At 50.6% G+C, this 16,735-nt stretch overlaps 1 protein-coding gene across 2 annotated transcripts; it reads right to left on the bottom strand.

Annotated features, from left to right (window-relative positions):
• Window positions 1–472: 472 nt before the first annotated feature.
• Window positions 473–5,422, bottom strand: ALDH1B1 (aldehyde dehydrogenase 1 family member B1). Of its 2 annotated transcripts, none has more exons than XM_047701088.1 (2): window positions 5,207–5,422; window positions 473–3,089 (listed from the first exon to the last, which is right to left on the bottom strand). In XM_047701088.1, the coding sequence occupies exon 2, from the start codon at window positions 3,077–3,079 to the stop codon at window positions 1,526–1,528; it is 1,554 nt and encodes a 517-aa protein (XP_047557044.1). In that variant the 5' UTR covers window positions 3,080–3,089; window positions 5,207–5,422; the 3' UTR covers window positions 473–1,525. The 2 variants fall into 2 exon arrangements, with proteins under 2 accessions (XP_047557044.1, XP_047557045.1); XM_047701089.1 differs by lacking the exon at window positions 5,207–5,422 and adding an exon at window positions 4,288–4,850.
• Window positions 5,423–16,735: the final 11,313 nt, after the last annotated feature.

Here is a 16,735-nt window from a genome sequence, read left to right as displayed (position 1 = left end):
CGTGGGAGTCTGCTTCTCTCTCTCCCTCCACTGCCCCCTCACCCCCCGGCCCGCTCACATGCACAAGTGCATGCACTCTCTCTCTCAAATAAATCTTTAAAAAATAAATATAAATAAACAAAATTCTGGAAATCCCTAACATGTCAGAATGGCCCTGATGCTGGGCGCTGCTTGAGGGGCAGTGTTTTGGGGTAGGGACTGGGGGACAGTGGGGAAGACCCAAAATGGGAACTCGGATGGACTTGCTCTAGGCAGGAACCAGGGCTTTTCTCTATGGGTCTTAAAGTTACACTTTATAACCCAGCCAAGAGAAAACAAAAATGCAACTAGAAATATGCTGGGGAGAGGACTTCTGCACCTGGCTGGGGGTTGACTAGATGACTACATGGGTCCCTTCCATGCCCACAACTCTAAAATTTTCAGTTGTAAGAGACTATTGATTAAAAAAAAAAAAAAAAAAGTGATTGGCAAACAATGTATAAGTATCTTTAATTTTTAACTGAAATTAATTCACATATCATAAAATTCACCCTTTTATGTGAATCCCTGGGCCAATTCAGCACTTTTGTGTATATTCACAAAGTTATACAACCACCATTATTATCCGGTTTCAGAACCCTTTGAAACATCCCCAAAAGAAATCCTAGACCTATTAGCAGTTATTCCCTATTCCCTCCTCCCCTAACACCTAGCAACTGCTAATGTGCTGTCTCTGGATTTGCCTATTCTGGACATTTCACATAAATGGAATCATACAGTATGTGGCCTTGTACGTATGCCTGGCTTCTTTCATTCAGCCTAATGGTTTCAAGGTTCATCCATATTGTGGCACGTGTCAGGACTTCATTCCTTTTTTATGGCTGACTAGCACGAGGAACGTTCCATGCAAACATTTCATTTACCTACTCACTACCTGATGGACGCTTGAGTTGTTTATATTAAAGGAGCAGTTAAATAATTGCATTATTTGCCCACTTCTTTCCTCAAATTAATGAAAATCAGTAGCAAAATGCAGGGTAAGCAAGCAAAATAGCCAGCAACTGGTACTTAAAAAAGGAAAAGCATCCTTGGTTTTTAGGTTCCGTCACTGAAGAATGGGGCCAAGATTTGGAATCCACCTAGTTTGAAACTCCGAAAGCTTTCCAATCTTCTGTCTGAACTGAGACCATCAACTAAGCATTAGGTTAATCCATGGGGGTGGGGCGGTCCTCGGATCAGAAGGAAGAACTAAAAGGCACTGTCCAGATTTTAATCTATTTTCCAGAGATTCCCAAGATTTCATGGAAGTAACTCAGGGCCATGGAGGGGGCTGGGCTGACGCACTGGTGAATAGGACCTGAGTCCAGTCCCCAGTCCTGCTTTAATGAGAGTAGTTCTCATTTTAATTGCTTTATTTGTCGAGCTTCCCTCTAAGAGTTCATTTGGAAAAATTAAAGTAGGGTCCGAGGCTAAAAAACTACTTGGCAACCATGGTCTAGGGGTCTATGGAACTCTGTGCTGGAGGTGGGTCCAGTGGTAGCCATTCTTACGAGTTCTTTTGAGGAATCTTGATGGTAACTGTCTTCACCTCCGTGTAGGCCTTAAGCCCATCCTCCCCCAGCTCCCTCCCATTGCCAGATTCCTTAAACCCTCCAAAGGGCGTGTGGCAGGTGACAATGTTGTAGGTGTTTACCCACACCGTGCCGGCCTGGAGCGCCTGTGTGAAGTACATGGCCTTGTCCAGGTCCCGGGTGAACACGGCGGCAGCCAAGCCATACCTGGTGTTGTTGGCCCTCTCGATCACCTCCTCCATCTTCCTGAATTTAAATAAGGGCTGCACAGGCCCAAAGATCTCCTCTCTGGCGATCCTCATGTCATCCTGCACGCCACCAAAGACCGTGGGCTTGATGAAGAAACCGCGCTCCCCAAAACGTTCCCCACCGCAGAGAAGTTGTGCCCCCTCCTTCTGGCCAAAACGGATATAGCTCAGGATTCGTTCAAACTGCTCTTTGTCCACCTGGGGCCCCTGCTGGGTGTCCAGCTCAAAGGGATTCCCGACTCTTCTCTGCTTAGCCTTCTCCACAGTTCTCTCAAGAAATTCGTCATAGATGGATTCTTCGACGAAGGTCCGGGAGCCCGCACAGCAGCACTGGCCCATGTTGAAGAACAGGGCTTCGTGGCACTGCTCCACAGCGTGGTCCATGTCCGCGTCCGCCAACACGATGCTGGGGCTCTTCCCACCCAGCTCCAGGGTGACTCTCTTCAGGTTGGAATCACCAGCCGCCTTCTGGATCAAGTGGCCCACCTCAGTAGAGCCAGTGAAGGCGACCTTGTCGACATCCATGTGCTGGGCGATGGCGGCACCCGCCGTGGGGCCGTAGCCAGTGACAATGTTCACCACCCCAGGGGGAAAGCCCGCCTCTTTGATGAGGGAGGCCAAGTACAGGGCAGAAAGGGGGGTCTGCTCTGCCACCTTCATGACCACAGTGTTGCCGGTGGCCAGTGCCGGGGCGAGCTTCCAGCCCTGCATGACCAAGGGGAAGTTCCATGGGATTATTTGGCCGCAGACGCCGACAGGCTCGTGGCGGGTGAAGCAGAAATGCTCTCCATCCATGGGGATGGTCTTGCCGTGCCACTTGTCAGCCCAGCCAGCAAAGTACCGGTATACTTTGATGACCTCATCCAGGTCCAAGGCATAGGACTCCTGGAAAGGCTTCCCATTGTCCAACGTCTCCAGTGAAGCCAGGTAGACACGATCCCGCTCCACTAGGTCCGCCAGGCGGTTTAGCAGCCGGCCGCGCTCGGAGGCATCCATCTGGCGCCATGGAGACCCCAGGCGGAAGGCCTCGCGGGCTGCTTTCACTGCCCGATCCACATCAGCCCGATCCCCTTCGGCCACGTGGCCAATGACCTCTCCCGTGGCAGGGTTGACTGTCGGGAAGGTCTTCTTGCTGGCGGCATCTTGCCACTCATTGTTGATGAACAGCTGGTTGTAGCGGATGTCTGGGTTTGGGTTGGGGCTTGGAAGGGCGGCCGAGGAAGAGTATGGGGCGGTGCGGCCACGGAGGCAAAGCAGCCGGGACACCAGGGGGCGCAGCATGCTCACGGCTCTGGAGCGGGACAGGAGGAACCAGAGTGAACAGGTGAGAGCAGGCCAAGTGGTCTCCCAAAGGCCCGCCGGCTCAGAGGTTCCGAGATGCTAGCGTAAAGGGGTGCTACCTCTAACAATGCGGACCGTAAGGGCTACAAAGGCGTGGGTACATCAGGGCTGGGGGTAGGCAATAGTCCTAAAGAACTGTCTGGTTCCAACCTCCTCATGTCCCATCTATCCTCCAGCTCACTCCCTCACCTCTGCTGGGTCTTGGATCAAATGTCCCCTGCTCGGCAAGGCCTTCCCTGACTGTCCTTTATAAAATTTATAGAACGGCAGTTTTTCTCACTGCCAGGACTCTGTCCCCCATTCCTGTGCTTTGTTTCTCCCCACCTGACACCCACAAAAGAGTATATTTACACACGTATATGTTTCTTGCCTGCCTCTCCCCAATACAACATCCACTCCAAGAGGCAGGATTCATTCATTGCTGTGTCCCTGATGCCTCAAAGTCTGCCCGCTGAGGAGCAGCTGCTCCACAGCTAGTCAGTCAGTGATCTACAACGTTTCCACAAACACTGTTCACAGTTTGACCTCACGATGGAGTAGAAACCAAAGGGACCGAATGACAGAATTGTTCTCTGAGACGAGGCTTTGCTTCACTTTCCCTCTGTGCCTCGGTTTCCTCTTATGTGAAAGGCCTCTTGGGGCTACACCGAATGGGGCTGTGCACTTAAAAAGCAAGGCGACTGTCCGCCCAGCACAACAGAGCTGGCGGTGCCCTCAGAAACCTGCCTAGCCCACCTCCTGGGGCATAGGTCTCAGCTTCCCAAGAGTGCGGCAAGTCTGGCAGCTGCTGGAAAGAAGGGCCTGTTTATTCTTCCCTAGGACTTGGAAACGGTGCAGACTTTATTAAAACAACAATTGTAAAATTTAAACAATATAACATGTATTCAGTGACATTTAAATGGTGTCTAAAATTCCTAGATTCACTGAAACTGTTACCCTTCAGCCAGGACATCAATCCCTCCATCTTTTCTGTCTCAGTTGAGTCTTGACCCACCCAGCAGCCAAAAGGAATTGCACCCAGCTTCTCCACCCCCACGCTCTGCCACTGGGCATCCTGGAAAGCAAATACCCAGCCAGATCCCCCAGCCTCATTCAAGCCAGTGTTGCCCAGGAAAACCCTCCCTTGGAGGGTAGTTGAGCCAGCAGACCTGTCGGGGTGCACTCAGGTTTCACTCTGCTCAGAGCTGTCCCATGCTGGGACAGAAGCAGCTTTGGCTCCAACAGGCCTGGATCTGAGGAGGAAGGGGTCCCAGGGGAGGTTAAGTGGGGGGTAACCAATCCACGGGGAGGTGAGTGGTGGAGAGGCTGAACAGGTGAAAGAGATAGTCATAGACAAAGCCTGGCAAATCTTTCATGCTGAGCCAAGGCTGTTGCTCTTCTAGGGGCTTAAATGAGGTCTGTGCTTGGAGCCTTCACTTGCAATTGGAAGATCACTGCTCATGTGCATCGCGCTTTACAGTTTGCAGCCATTTTCTTAACAGTTAAGTCATGGAGACTCTCAGTCACCCCTGGGGTGATCTGGGCAGATGATCAGGACCGGCATCCTGGAAGGAGGCGGGGGATCAGAGAAGTTTGGGAACTGACGCAGGACACATAGTAACTAAGAATAGGAGCCTCAGCCCGGATTCCCATAGCCCTACCTTTCTGTTTCCTCCCGACCACGGGAGATTTCTTATGGTTCCCAGTATTAGTGTCCACCGTCCAAGAACCGGACTTCCTGCATTGCCCAGTACGAATGGCACCAACCTCACCCTTTCTGCAGGGAGGTGACACCTGTCTTGGCCTTTCAGCTACAATCAGGGTCTCTCTGCTGGAGTGGGCTGGATGGCAGGAGCAATGAGGTCGAGCTAAGGGGAGGGCTTGGGGAGGCCTGCATCCTCCGAGCCCAACAGGAGCCACCGGGGAACGGGGTGCAGGCGCAAGTGTTAGCGTGGAGAGGGTCCCACAGCGCGGAAAGGCGGAAAGGCCAGTCCCCAGATGGTGAAGCAGAGACCCAGAAAGGAAGCCTCCATCTCAGGGAGGGCAACTGCGGCCTGCCTGGGGGCCCAGAGAGAAAGCGCTGATTACCTGCGGCGGGCTGGGGCTCCGGGGCAGCTTCGGACTCTCGCAGCTGTAGCTCAGCCTCCCGCCGCCTGCTCGCCGCAAGTCCCGCCTCCGCGCAGCCGCTCAGCCGCCAAGAGGCTCCGCCTGCGCCCCGGGCGTCGCGGATCTGCGGCCCAGAGGCCAAGGCCGCTCTTCCCCCCAGGCGCGGGCGTGTCGGGGCTGTGTGCAGGAAGCGGTAGTCCCGCTTCCCGGATCCCAGCCACCTCCCTCCACCCCACCCCGGAGTGTCACGGCTCGCTGGAGCGCCTTCTCCCTGCCGCTCGAGCTGCAGTCCCAAGGCGAACGTTTGGGAGCGGAAACAAAGGCCCAGAATAGGGCAGGCCTTCCCCAGGTCACACACAGAGTTTGCAGGGCTCCCACCAGCTGCACCTCGTGAGGCCCTCATCCTGGAGCCTCTCCTTGACCCCTTCAGCGCCTCCCCTCTGTGTTTAACCTTCGCTGCTCTTCCCGCCCCCCCCCGCCCCCGCACCTTTAAGATTTTTGTGTGATTTTTTTTTAAAGCATTTTTTTTTTGTCCTAGGTCAAAAAGAATATGTGCACTATGTAGAAAGTTTGGAAAACACGGAAGAGTTTGCAAGAATTTTTAAAATACCTTCAATCCAGTTTTCTTGTCAATTTCTGAGAAAAATGTTAAAATCTGTGACGATTGTGGATCTACTTCTTTTAATTCCCAATCTCTGCTTCATGTGTCAGGTACATACATATTTGTGATTATTATGACCTACATATTGACCTTACATCATTATGAAATTATACTTTTGACCTCTAGGGGAAAAAAAAATACCTTCACTCCTTTCACCCAAAAGTTGCCATTTATCTTGCAGGTATTTTTAACTTTGTATTTTTCAAAAATTCATCTAACAAAAAAGAAATTGTATGGTGACCTCTATCCTGCTGCCTGCTTTTTTTCTTTTCTTTCTTTCGTTCTTTTCTCTCTCTCTCACTCTTTTTCTTTCTTTTGTTAGTGATTTATTCTGAACCTTTTCTCATGTCATATTAATCAAAAGGCAACATTGTCCTCTCCGAGGTGGCACAGAATTCCGTGGTAGGGTAGACCGTGGATGGACACTTAAACTGTGTCCATCTCGTTGCTATAAATCATGCCAACCACACATCTCCCACCCGTCCCACCTCCACTGCACCTTCCTTCTGGTTGGAGACTATGGGAAGCTAAGAGCTATTTCCCACCCTGTTTGCAGCTAGAGTTCTAAAGTGGACTAGGTGCTTCTTCTGGAAGGCACGGACTATTGTCCTGTCCCTTTGGGGGCATCACTGACAAGATGACAGATTGTGAGGATTTTCTGCATTCGTGTTCCTGGTCCCTTCTCCAGCTTCCTGGAAATGGGGTGGCAGCTGTGGCTGCTGCTTCTCCTGGATTTTGACCACCTGCTCTTTGAATCATGGCTGTGTGTGTACAGCTAACTAGCTCCGGAAGTGGCCTCAGACAGTAAGGAGACCAATGGGCCATGTCCATCTTGTGCTGGGAATCTGTCTTGCTTCTCCCTCCAGCCCTTCCAGCAATTCTGTCAGATTCTCATATTAAATCCCTGCCTCGGCACATTATTTAAGGTTCACGTTTTCCTGCTTGAACCTGGCTGATTCACATTATTCTTCCCTTAAGCTACATCTCATTGGAATCTTTTGTGACCATGTCCCCCTCAGGATGTTTACAGTCCTTGCCGCAAAGTGGAGTTCTTCACTAAAAGCAATGCATTTCGTATCTATGTTCGTGTTTTCCTCGGGCTCCCCCAGCAACTGTGTAGCCCCTTGCAAAGTCCCTTCTGCCTCTCCTGCAGCACATGGCCAACCTAGCACCCCTTAGGGCACTTGGCACTCCATGATGGACTGACTTAATCAGTCAATTATTAACAGCCTCATTGGTAGAAGCAGGTTCCATGACCAAAGGAGTTAGCAGTTTTCATGACCCCTTGGAAAGCTGTGGCATGTGTGAGAGGCCAGTGGCAGACAGGAAGTGGCCCTATAGGGAGAGGTTCAGGCTGTGTCCTAAGAGGAACAGCTGAAGGAACTGGGGTGTCACTCCTTAGAACTCATTGGACACGTTTGCACCCTCCAAATCTCCAAAGGCCAAAGACAGGCATCTGTGGCATCCTAGTGAGGGGAGTTAGAGGGGGCAGAGAGGAAGAACCTTCTGACAAAGCAGAGCTGGCTAAGGAAGGATAGGAGGGGCTGCTCTGAAAGGCAGCGAGCACCCCATCCCTGGAGGAGTACAAGAAGGGATAGACAACAATTTGCCAAAATCCTGTAGAGGGGAGTGCCAAAAAAGGACTGAATAAGACAAGGGAATTCCAGACATAGATGTGCATCAGAATTGCCTACAAAGTGTAAACAAACAAACAAAAAAAAAACCCAAATCCAAAAAACAACCCCACAATCTCTCTGGGTCTTACCTCCAGAGATTCTAAATGTTTAGATGTTGGTTGAGACCCAAGAATTTTTTCTAAGTTCTCCACATGCTCCTGATATGCAGCTACACGTGGGGAGAACTGACCTAAGTGGTCTTTGGGGGAGTCTATGACTCTATGACGGGCGATTTTCAGAAAGGGACTAATCCAGCGTATGCTTTGTCTCTATCTAGATTCCATTCGGAACGCCCGCCCTTGACATTTCACAAGCTGTGGCTGTCATCAGAACTCATCAAAGTAGTCCCATCACAAGGCATTTGTAAAAGCATCCAAAAAATCAGAAAGTAAAAACCTGCCACAATGCTTGGACATTTATAGTCTGCAGAGAAGGACAAATAGGCAGCCACTCAGGGTGAAATGCGTTTGTTAGTTTTGCGGAGAGTTGACTATTATTCAGGAATGTTTTGGATTCAGCTTTTTAATTGGCAAAAGTATCGAGGCCTCTGTAGCGGATGTTGGGCCTGGAACCACTGTGAGTGTTTGGACTAAAAGGATTGAAGGGGAAATGGTGAGATAACACAAGCCACAGCCAGGTCATTGTCAGCAAGGAACGTCACCCAGGGATGTGTTTACACTGGCCTGGTGGGGGAAGAGAGGCTATTTCTATACTCAGGCATTTTGGAGCCTTATATGTCTAGGAAGTTGCTAGAGAAGATTCCTGGCTCTGAGACAATGAACGGATCAGACAGATTCCAAACAAAAAGCCACGCAAGCGGCCCTGGACATTTATTCTGCATGGAGCACAACAGGTGCCTCCGCTCTCTGCCTTTGAACTGGAGATGGAAACTGGGTCAAAATAGGGAGGGAGTTCAGGGGATGAAAATTTAAAAATAACACTGCATGTAAAAGCAAACCCAAATGTACCCCATCCCCCCTCCTTTTCTCCTGAGTGAGCCTTTACGCTCTGCGCAGTTTACACTGCGGGAATGGGACCGAAGCTGGAACGTTGTCAAACCAGCCCTGAGTACTGACCACAAACTCTGTTTCCCTTCCACCTTCCCGGCTTCCTTTCCCTGTCCCTCCCTCTGTACCTCAGCTTATAGTTGAGTCAGCTGAGAGCCAGAAAGGGAGCTGGACCTGCCCAAGGACACGCAGGAGGTGTGTGGCCTGAGTTCAGGCTGGACGCAGCTCATGCACAACAAGCACAGGAATCACACCGACACAGAAGTGGAGCGTGGGGCGGCGCAGGGCACCTGAAGTCTCGGGTCCTGAGGCAGGGAGATTATCCTGGATGACATGGGGGGGGTGACGTAATCGCAAGGGTCCTTTTCAAAGAGGGACGGGGATGTCACCGTCAGGGGAGATGTGATGGAGGCAGAGGGTGGAGTCACGCAGCCAGGAGCCAAAGAATGCAAGAAGCTGGAAAAGGCAAGGGGACACGTTTCCCGCAGTGTCTCCAGAAGGAACACAGCTCTGCCAACACCTTGATTTTAGCCCAGTGACACCCAGTTCAGAGCCCATTTCAGAACTGTAAGATAATAAGTTTGTGTTATTTTAAGCCATTGATTTTGTGATAATTTGCTAGCAAATAGAAAAGGAATACATTGACTCACTCATTTCTAGCCCTTGTAGGCACAGGAGCTCACGGCCTCTGGCCCAGCCAGAGCAGGCTGAATGTGTTCAACAGTCTTCCATTGCAGACACGGTCATTGCGGTGGGCATCGTTTCTTCTGTTCACCCAGCATTCCTCTATTCTGAAAAGGGACCCTCTCCTGCCTCCACCTCGATCATATTTTTGAGTCAGAACTGCCCATCACAGCATTCTCCGTATTCTGGGGACCTCGTTAACCCCTGTTAACTATAAATGCCTTACATTCTGCACTTCTAGCAAGTTACTGGTGATGCCAGTGCAGCTACTGCCGAGACCAGGCTTCAGACAGCGACGGTAGAGGGTGAGGGACAAGCAGGAGCTAACTGAAGAGGCAGGTGAAAGCTGTGGGTGACAGGGACCGGAGTAGGCATAGACCTTGAGATGGGAGGGGCCAAGTGCATTCAAGGGACGGGGAAAAGACTAGCAGAAGGAATGAAGGGGGCCATGGTTCCGGAAGACGCTGGGGCAGGGGCCAGGCCATGCAGGGTTCTGGAGGCCCAGGTAAGAACCTTGACCCCTGGGCCAGGCCCTGTGGATCAATCTAACGTGGTCCTACCCTAGAGGAGCTCAGAGGACAGCAGGAACCCGACCCAACCACACTAATGCCATAAACTCCCACACACCTCTGGCAGAGTGTGGCACCAAGCTCTGTGGGAGCACAGAGGAGGGAGCCCCGAGTTCCTCAGTCCTGGGGCCTCTTGGGAGATGACTTTAGCTGAGCCCCGTGTCAGAAGAAGTTCAGACACGGATCATGAAACAGTGCTTCTCAACTCTGGCCGAGGGAGCGTCACCCGGACAGCTTTCTACACCATCAGTGCCTGAGCAACACTTCCCATCCCCCATCAGAATCCTCTGGTGTTTGCAGGGTTGTCTAATTTTCCTTGTTGTCGTTCGGTTTTGTTTTTCAGCTCCTCTACTGACTCCAGTAAGTAGCTTTTTGTGAACTCCTAATATGAGAGAGAACCCAAAATAAAAGTGGCTTAAACAAAAGAGAAGCACACTTCTCCTTTCCCTTCAAGAAGTGCAGAGATGGGCTGTCTGGGGTGGGGAGGAGCTCTGCTTTGCCTTCCTTTCTACGGCACAGAATCCCACTGGAGTTTTGAGGAAGAAGGAGGCAAGCTGACACGATCCAGTTAGAAATTTGAAGATTATTCTGGTTGTAGTATGTGTCTCCTCTAGTCTCCTAGAGGGAGCCATGATTCCAAGTTAAATTACCCAAAACAGCAGGTGTCAAGAACTACTTAAGCGGGCTGCTGATGGCCCCAGGGGGATCGTTATATTCTATTTCTGCAGATACTTAAACTGGTTCATAATAAAAAGCCAAAAACTATGAAAAGATTATGTTATGAAATCATTAGAATGTGTCCTCCCAGTTCAAAGGCTCTGTAATGGATCCGTCCCTTCGTGCCCCTCATGACTGGGCCCGAGGGGTCTATGTCTTCATCCAGATGCACAGTTAATTGTTGGACAGCAATCACTGAGCAGGGCAAGTGTGGCACAAAGGGCAAGGGCCTCGGTGTCAGAGCCTGGGTGTGTGTGACCTTGGGCAACTTATTTTTCTTGGCCTCAGTCCCCCCCACTGTTAAAGGAGTGGCGATGAGATACACCAAAGAACCATTAGAGGATCGGGGCCCCAGAAAGTTAGAGTCAGGCTGTTAAATGATGTTCATTGTTAGCAGAGTCCTTGGACCACAAACTTCGGCCCCGCACACATGCTATTTGTGAAACTGTCAGTTGACTCTCCCATCCTGTTATTGTCGCCGATTATGGGCCATAATGAGGCAATGACTGAAGTACAAAGTGTTGGCAGAGGCCAAGTGTATCTTTACACACTTGCTGATTGAGCGAGCCTGAGATGCCACCCTACCATCAGTGACCGATTTGCCAATGAATGCACAAGAGCCCCTTAGATCCAGGAATATCTGACCAGAGCAGGGGAGCATGGATGAGGGGCTGCTCAGGATGCCCTTGACTTTGACCTCTCTCTCCAGTCAGTTCTACTGGCTTCTAGGACTATTTCCACACTAACAAGCATCTGCCCTCTGTCTTTCCTCCCTTCACTCAGCTCCTCTCACAGATGGCTCCGTAGTAGAGATGAACCGGGCATTCTCCCCAGCCTCAGGCCACAGACCAAGGGAGGTAGACAGACAGGGATACTGGTGTGTTGCTCTTACACAGTATGAAAAAGCTCCATGGTGCCAATGGAGCAAAGCAAAACAAGAAATGGGACACAACACACCTGTGAAGGTCTTGGGAGGCTTCCTGGAGGAGGTAACCCTTGATCTTAATATTGAAAGCCACAGAGAGCCAGTGGAGAGGTGGCATTCCCGGAAAGCAGGTTCATGGGTGCAAAAGACTAGAAATGAGGGGTGGCCTGAGTGGCGTGGGGAGCTGTGAGTAGCTCCTGCTGGCTGGGGCCTGGGGGGTGTTGAGCAAGGTGAAGTGCAATGAGAGAGCCAAGGCTGGAGGGGGAAGGGGGATATATCATGAAGGAACTAGGTACCAGGCTGAGGAGAGTCAATGTCATTCTGAGGAGGCACAGAAGGACTTTAAGGCAGGGGATGGGGGACTGTGACTTGGTTAGGGGAGAACCATTTTATTTCATCAGGTCCCACGAGTGAGGATTACGTTTAACTGTGAGAAATGGAGACTCTAGTAGCAGTGACATATAGAATGGGAGTTGATTTCTCTAAATAAGGAAAATAAGCCCAGAGGTAAGCGGTGCAGGAGGGCGATAAACGACCCTCAAATAAGCACAGCCCTCCAGCTCACCATTTGGTCACCCTTAGCAGTAAGCATTGTCTTGGGGGTTCAAAAGAGCAGCTACTGCCGCGGCATTTCAGGGGGCAGGAGGGAGGGAAGGATGGGGACAAAAAGGCAAAGTATGTATGTCCACTGCTTTTGAAGGAAGGTCCCCAAAGCTTCCACCAAACCCTTCCATTTTCACTCCTTTGGCCAGAACTTGGCCACATGGTACTGCTAACTACAAGGAAGGCGGGGACCTGCAGTCTTTATATTGGGTGGTCATTTTGAAAGATCCTGTTTCTGTGATTCTGTGGGAAGACAGACACTGGGGAGTATCTGGGAGGCTCTGCCAGGGACCCTGCTAGCTCTGGTTTGAAGATAAGTGTTACCAGCTTTGGTTGACAGATAAGGACACTGAGGCTCAGAGAGCGGAAATGACTGACTCATCAGTGGGGCCCTGAATTGCAAAGCTTGGCTTTGATCGCCACACTCTTAAGCACTAGCAAGCTCCTGGAGGTGCCAGACCCGGGCTGAGCCTCCCCTCTCCAAATCTGGTTCCAAAGACACTGCTATGACTGCATCAGTGGGTCATCCCGGAGGAGCAGCCTCTTCCTGAGAGGATTCCCACAATGGCTGATCCTACTCTTGGCCTTACAGAATCAGGGACAGAGCAGGGAGCAAGGGGGCCCTTCAAGATTCTGGTCCAATGTTGCCATTGTACAGATGGGGAGACCGAGGCCCACAGAGGCCAAGGGACTTCTCCAGGTCCTTCAGGGAGTCCGTGGTGGGGGAGGGGGCTTGAACTAATATCCATAACAAGAACCTACACATGTCACAGTCTTATTAATTATTTACCTGGTATCTAGTGTGGTGTTTAAACAACCTTTTCAGATAAGTTGCATCCTGGTTAAGGCCACAGCTGCAGGTTGATGAAATTGCCCCAGGGTTGGAATAAGAAAGGGGTTTCCCATTGCACACCTGTCCATAAGGATTATGGATCATGGAATATTCCTTCCCCAGAATAGAGTAATATGTTTGCAGGGACAGGGAGGATAGAACCACAGAGGAGAGAGGACATAGATGCAGTGGGCAGAGCCCCATGCTGGGGGCCAGAGGTTTGGGTTCTAGGCTTCCTGCCTCACTGTGTGCACTCTGGGCCTAACTGTCCATACAGTGAGGGGACTGAGCTAGCCACAGACCCAAACGAAATCTTACACAGAAGCTCAATGTCAATCAGACCTCCCAACCCTTGGGGACCCCTGAGACAGCTCCAGGGGTCTTTGTGACCCTGCTGTTCTTCTCAGCTCTGCCCGTGGGCTGAGGTGTCTAGAAATGCTCACAAGGAGGGGAAACATAAAGGGACTCAGGGGCAGGAGCCGAGCAGTGTGGCCTCCCCTGGCCTGGTGAGAGTCCTTCACAGGGTCTGGAGGACAGCTGGCCAGTTCTTCCTCTCAGGGCCAACTTTTGGACCAAACGGCCTGCTAGAAAGGAGGGTGGGTGGACAGATCAGAGGTCCCTTGGTGGTCAATGGCTTCCTAGCACTCTGAGTTTGCCCATGAGCTGGGCCCCACTCTGGTGGGTAAAGGGTGGCAGAGGCTCCCCTGAGAGACAGTACCAGGCTGAGAAGTACTTGAGCCTCTGGAGGGCCGAGGCCTGCTATTCAAAACCTGAACACCAGAAATCTGAGCTCACTAGCAAACAGAGGGCCCGCTGTCCTTCTTCCATGCCTTGTCTTTGTGACCCTTCTCTGGGCCCGGCATGACGCCTTCGGATGCTGAGTCACAAGGAGGTTTGGGGGGTCCCAGGGCAGTGGCTGAGAGTAGACACAAGTGGGGCCTTGGGGGCTCAGACATCGGCTACTTATAAACTGGCTGGTGATCATTTCCTATGAAAGCAGCCACACGGCAGCACTAGTGGTCTTCAACGGGGACAATGAGTCCTGCGCTGTGATTTATGACTTGAGCCAAAGGGGTTTATCGCTGTGACAGGGAGAACACGAACTAAGAGCACTCTTACCCTGACTGTACAGGACAGGAGGCAGAATCCCAAGCTGGGACAGGGGCTTGCCCCAGGGCAGGCAGAGGGACCCCGACAGGGCAGGGCATGGTGGAGGAGAACCCCAAGTCTCTACCTCTGTACCCTGAAGCCGCTACACAGGTGGCCTTGGGAGTGCAATGACTGCTTGCTGGGGACAAATCCGGGCCTTCAACAGGCGTGTTATTTAAAGGGCTTCTAGACTCTCAACACCCAGAAGGAAAGAAGAGATAACCCAATCTTGTTTTCAAGCAAAAAGAAAACCAAAAAGGAGGGGTAATGGGGGGACACAGTCGTCCTCCAGCTGAGGAGGCCAGAATCGGATTGCATTCCCCTAAAGCCGTCTCTGTGATGTGGACAAAGGAGCGGCTGTACTGAGGGGGGCTGTTGATTCACCAAACCATGTTTGCAGACCTGTTTAATCATTGTCTTCTAATCAGCGCCACGATTCTGTGCTTCACAGGGCAGACAGGGCCCTCCTGCCCCAGGTGTGGGGGCTTCTGGCCCCACCCAGCCTGGGTCTGTCCCCCCACCCCCCTGGCTTGTTGCCTTGGTTCCAGCTCCCAGGGCTTGCAGCCTCTGGGCTCCATTCCAAAGCTCTCTCGAGCTAGGAAACTGTTTCTGCCTCCAGCTGACGAGCATGGAGGAGCACAGAAGAGGAAAAGCAATTATTTTTGAAAACTCAAGGTCATCCCTTCAGGGAGCCCTCGAGTCCAGAGTAAACCAAACTCCTGGTTCTAAAACCTGAAGGATTTTTACAATCCTCCTTAGCCTGCCAGACGGGCTCTACCCTTCTTGAATATGTGTCAATTTCTTGCAACCTGAAGACGTGCTGGGAGCAAGACACTCACCTCGGTGACACTGAACCAGGTGCTTGGCCTGGGCTTTGAGTGGCACAGGAATCCCATGAAGCCAGAGAGACATCTGATTAGATCCTATCTTATGTCCCCCTGGAGTTTGAAATGCTTAATTTAAAGTGTCCCTGAAAATGTCACCATGTTAGTGATCTACTGAACCATCCTATTTATCCTGAGAATTTTTAAAGTGGGTAGAGTAGGCACTGAAAGATGATCTGTCTGTCTGGATTGAAGTATTAACTAATTAATTAATTAACTAATTAACATCTATTGAGGGCTTACTACGTGCTGAACAATTTACACGGATTACCTGTTTCAGGCTCATCACACCCATGGGATAGGTAACCGAACTGATTTCTGTCTCCAAGGAGGAACAGATCTAGAGAGGCTTTGCTCAGCCTGTCTGCATATTAGAATCACCAGGGGTCTTATAAAAACGCTGATGTCGGGGTGCCTGGGTGGCTCAGTTGGTTAAGCAACTGCCTTCGGCTCAGGTCATGATCCTGGAGTCCTGGAATCGAGTCCCACATCGGACTCCCTGCTCGGCGGGGAGTCTGCTTCTCCCGCTGATCTCTCTCTCCTCTCATGCTCTCTCTCTCAAATAAATAAATAAAATCATTAAAAAAATTTTTTTAAATAAATAAATAAATAAAAACACTGATGTCCAAGCCCCTAACCCAGACCTCCTGAATCAATCTTCAGGGATGCGGCCTGGCCATGGGTCTGATTTGAAGTGTTCTGGGTGATTCTAATGTGTAGTCAGAGCTGAGAAGATGGGGCTGTAGAATCTGCTCAAGGTCATCCAGTGAACGAGTGGCGGGTTCTAATCCAGCATGTCTAACTCATCAGGCCTCATTGGAACATGCAGGAAATCAGTGTCATTGGTTATCTTCCAAAGGAGCTGCGGCTTTGGTGGGAAGGTCTTTCTCTCCTTAACAACAAAGGCATGTGTGAGCCAGGAAACCTCCAGCACTTACAGCTCAGGAACCAGAGGTGTTTTTTTCCTGCTCTAAGTTTTCCTGATTGTCCCATATGAACATGACAGTGTATTAGTTTGCTATTCCCCCTGATACAAATGACCACAAACATGTTTTAAAACAATGCACGCTTATTCTTTGCAGTTCTGGAAGTCAGAAGTCCAAAATCAGGTTCACTGACCAAAATCAAGGTGTCGGGGCTATACTCCCTCTGTTCTCCCTCTAAGGGAAAATCCATTTCCTTGTGTTTCCAGTTTCTAAAACTGGTTTTCTTACACTCCTTGGCTCATGTCCCCTTCGAAGCCAGTAGTGTGGGTATCTGCTTCTCTTTTACAAGGTCCCTTGTGATTGCTTTTAAGGCCTACCTGGATAATCCAAAAAGTCTCCCCACTTTAAGATCTTCAGCTTAATCACATGCACAAAGACCCTCCTCCACCTTACAGTCAGCTCCAGGGTTATGGTATGTGACTTTAATCTGTCCTCTCCCCTATGGTTGATCAGCCCATTGTTTGGTAGACACTACAGTGACTGACTTAAGAAAAGCCGAAAGAGGGGCGCCTGGGTGGCTCAGTGGGTTGGGCCGCTGCCTTCGGCTCAGGTCATGATCCCAGGTCCTGGGTTCGAGCCCCGCATTGGGCTTTCTGCTCGGCAGGGAGCCTGCTTCCTCTTCTCTCTCTGCCTGCTTGTGATTTCTCTCTGTCAAATAAATAAATAAAATCTTTAAAAAAAAAAAAAAAAAGAAAAGCCGAAAGAATCCATCATAAGGGAAAGAGACGGATTGAAAGGCGAGGGGGAAAAAAAGCATCCTGCTGACAATAAAATGGTGGAAAGGGGGCCCATCAAGGTCGCTTACTAACAACTGTGGC

Source organism: Lutra lutra, chromosome 13 (genome assembly GCF_902655055.1).
Source record: "Lutra lutra chromosome 13, mLutLut1.2, whole genome shotgun sequence".
Classification (NCBI taxonomy): domain Eukaryota; kingdom Metazoa; phylum Chordata; class Mammalia; order Carnivora; family Mustelidae; genus Lutra; species Lutra lutra.
The sequence above is the reverse complement of the archived record's forward strand: the minus strand, read 5'-3'. Positions and strand labels throughout refer to the sequence as shown.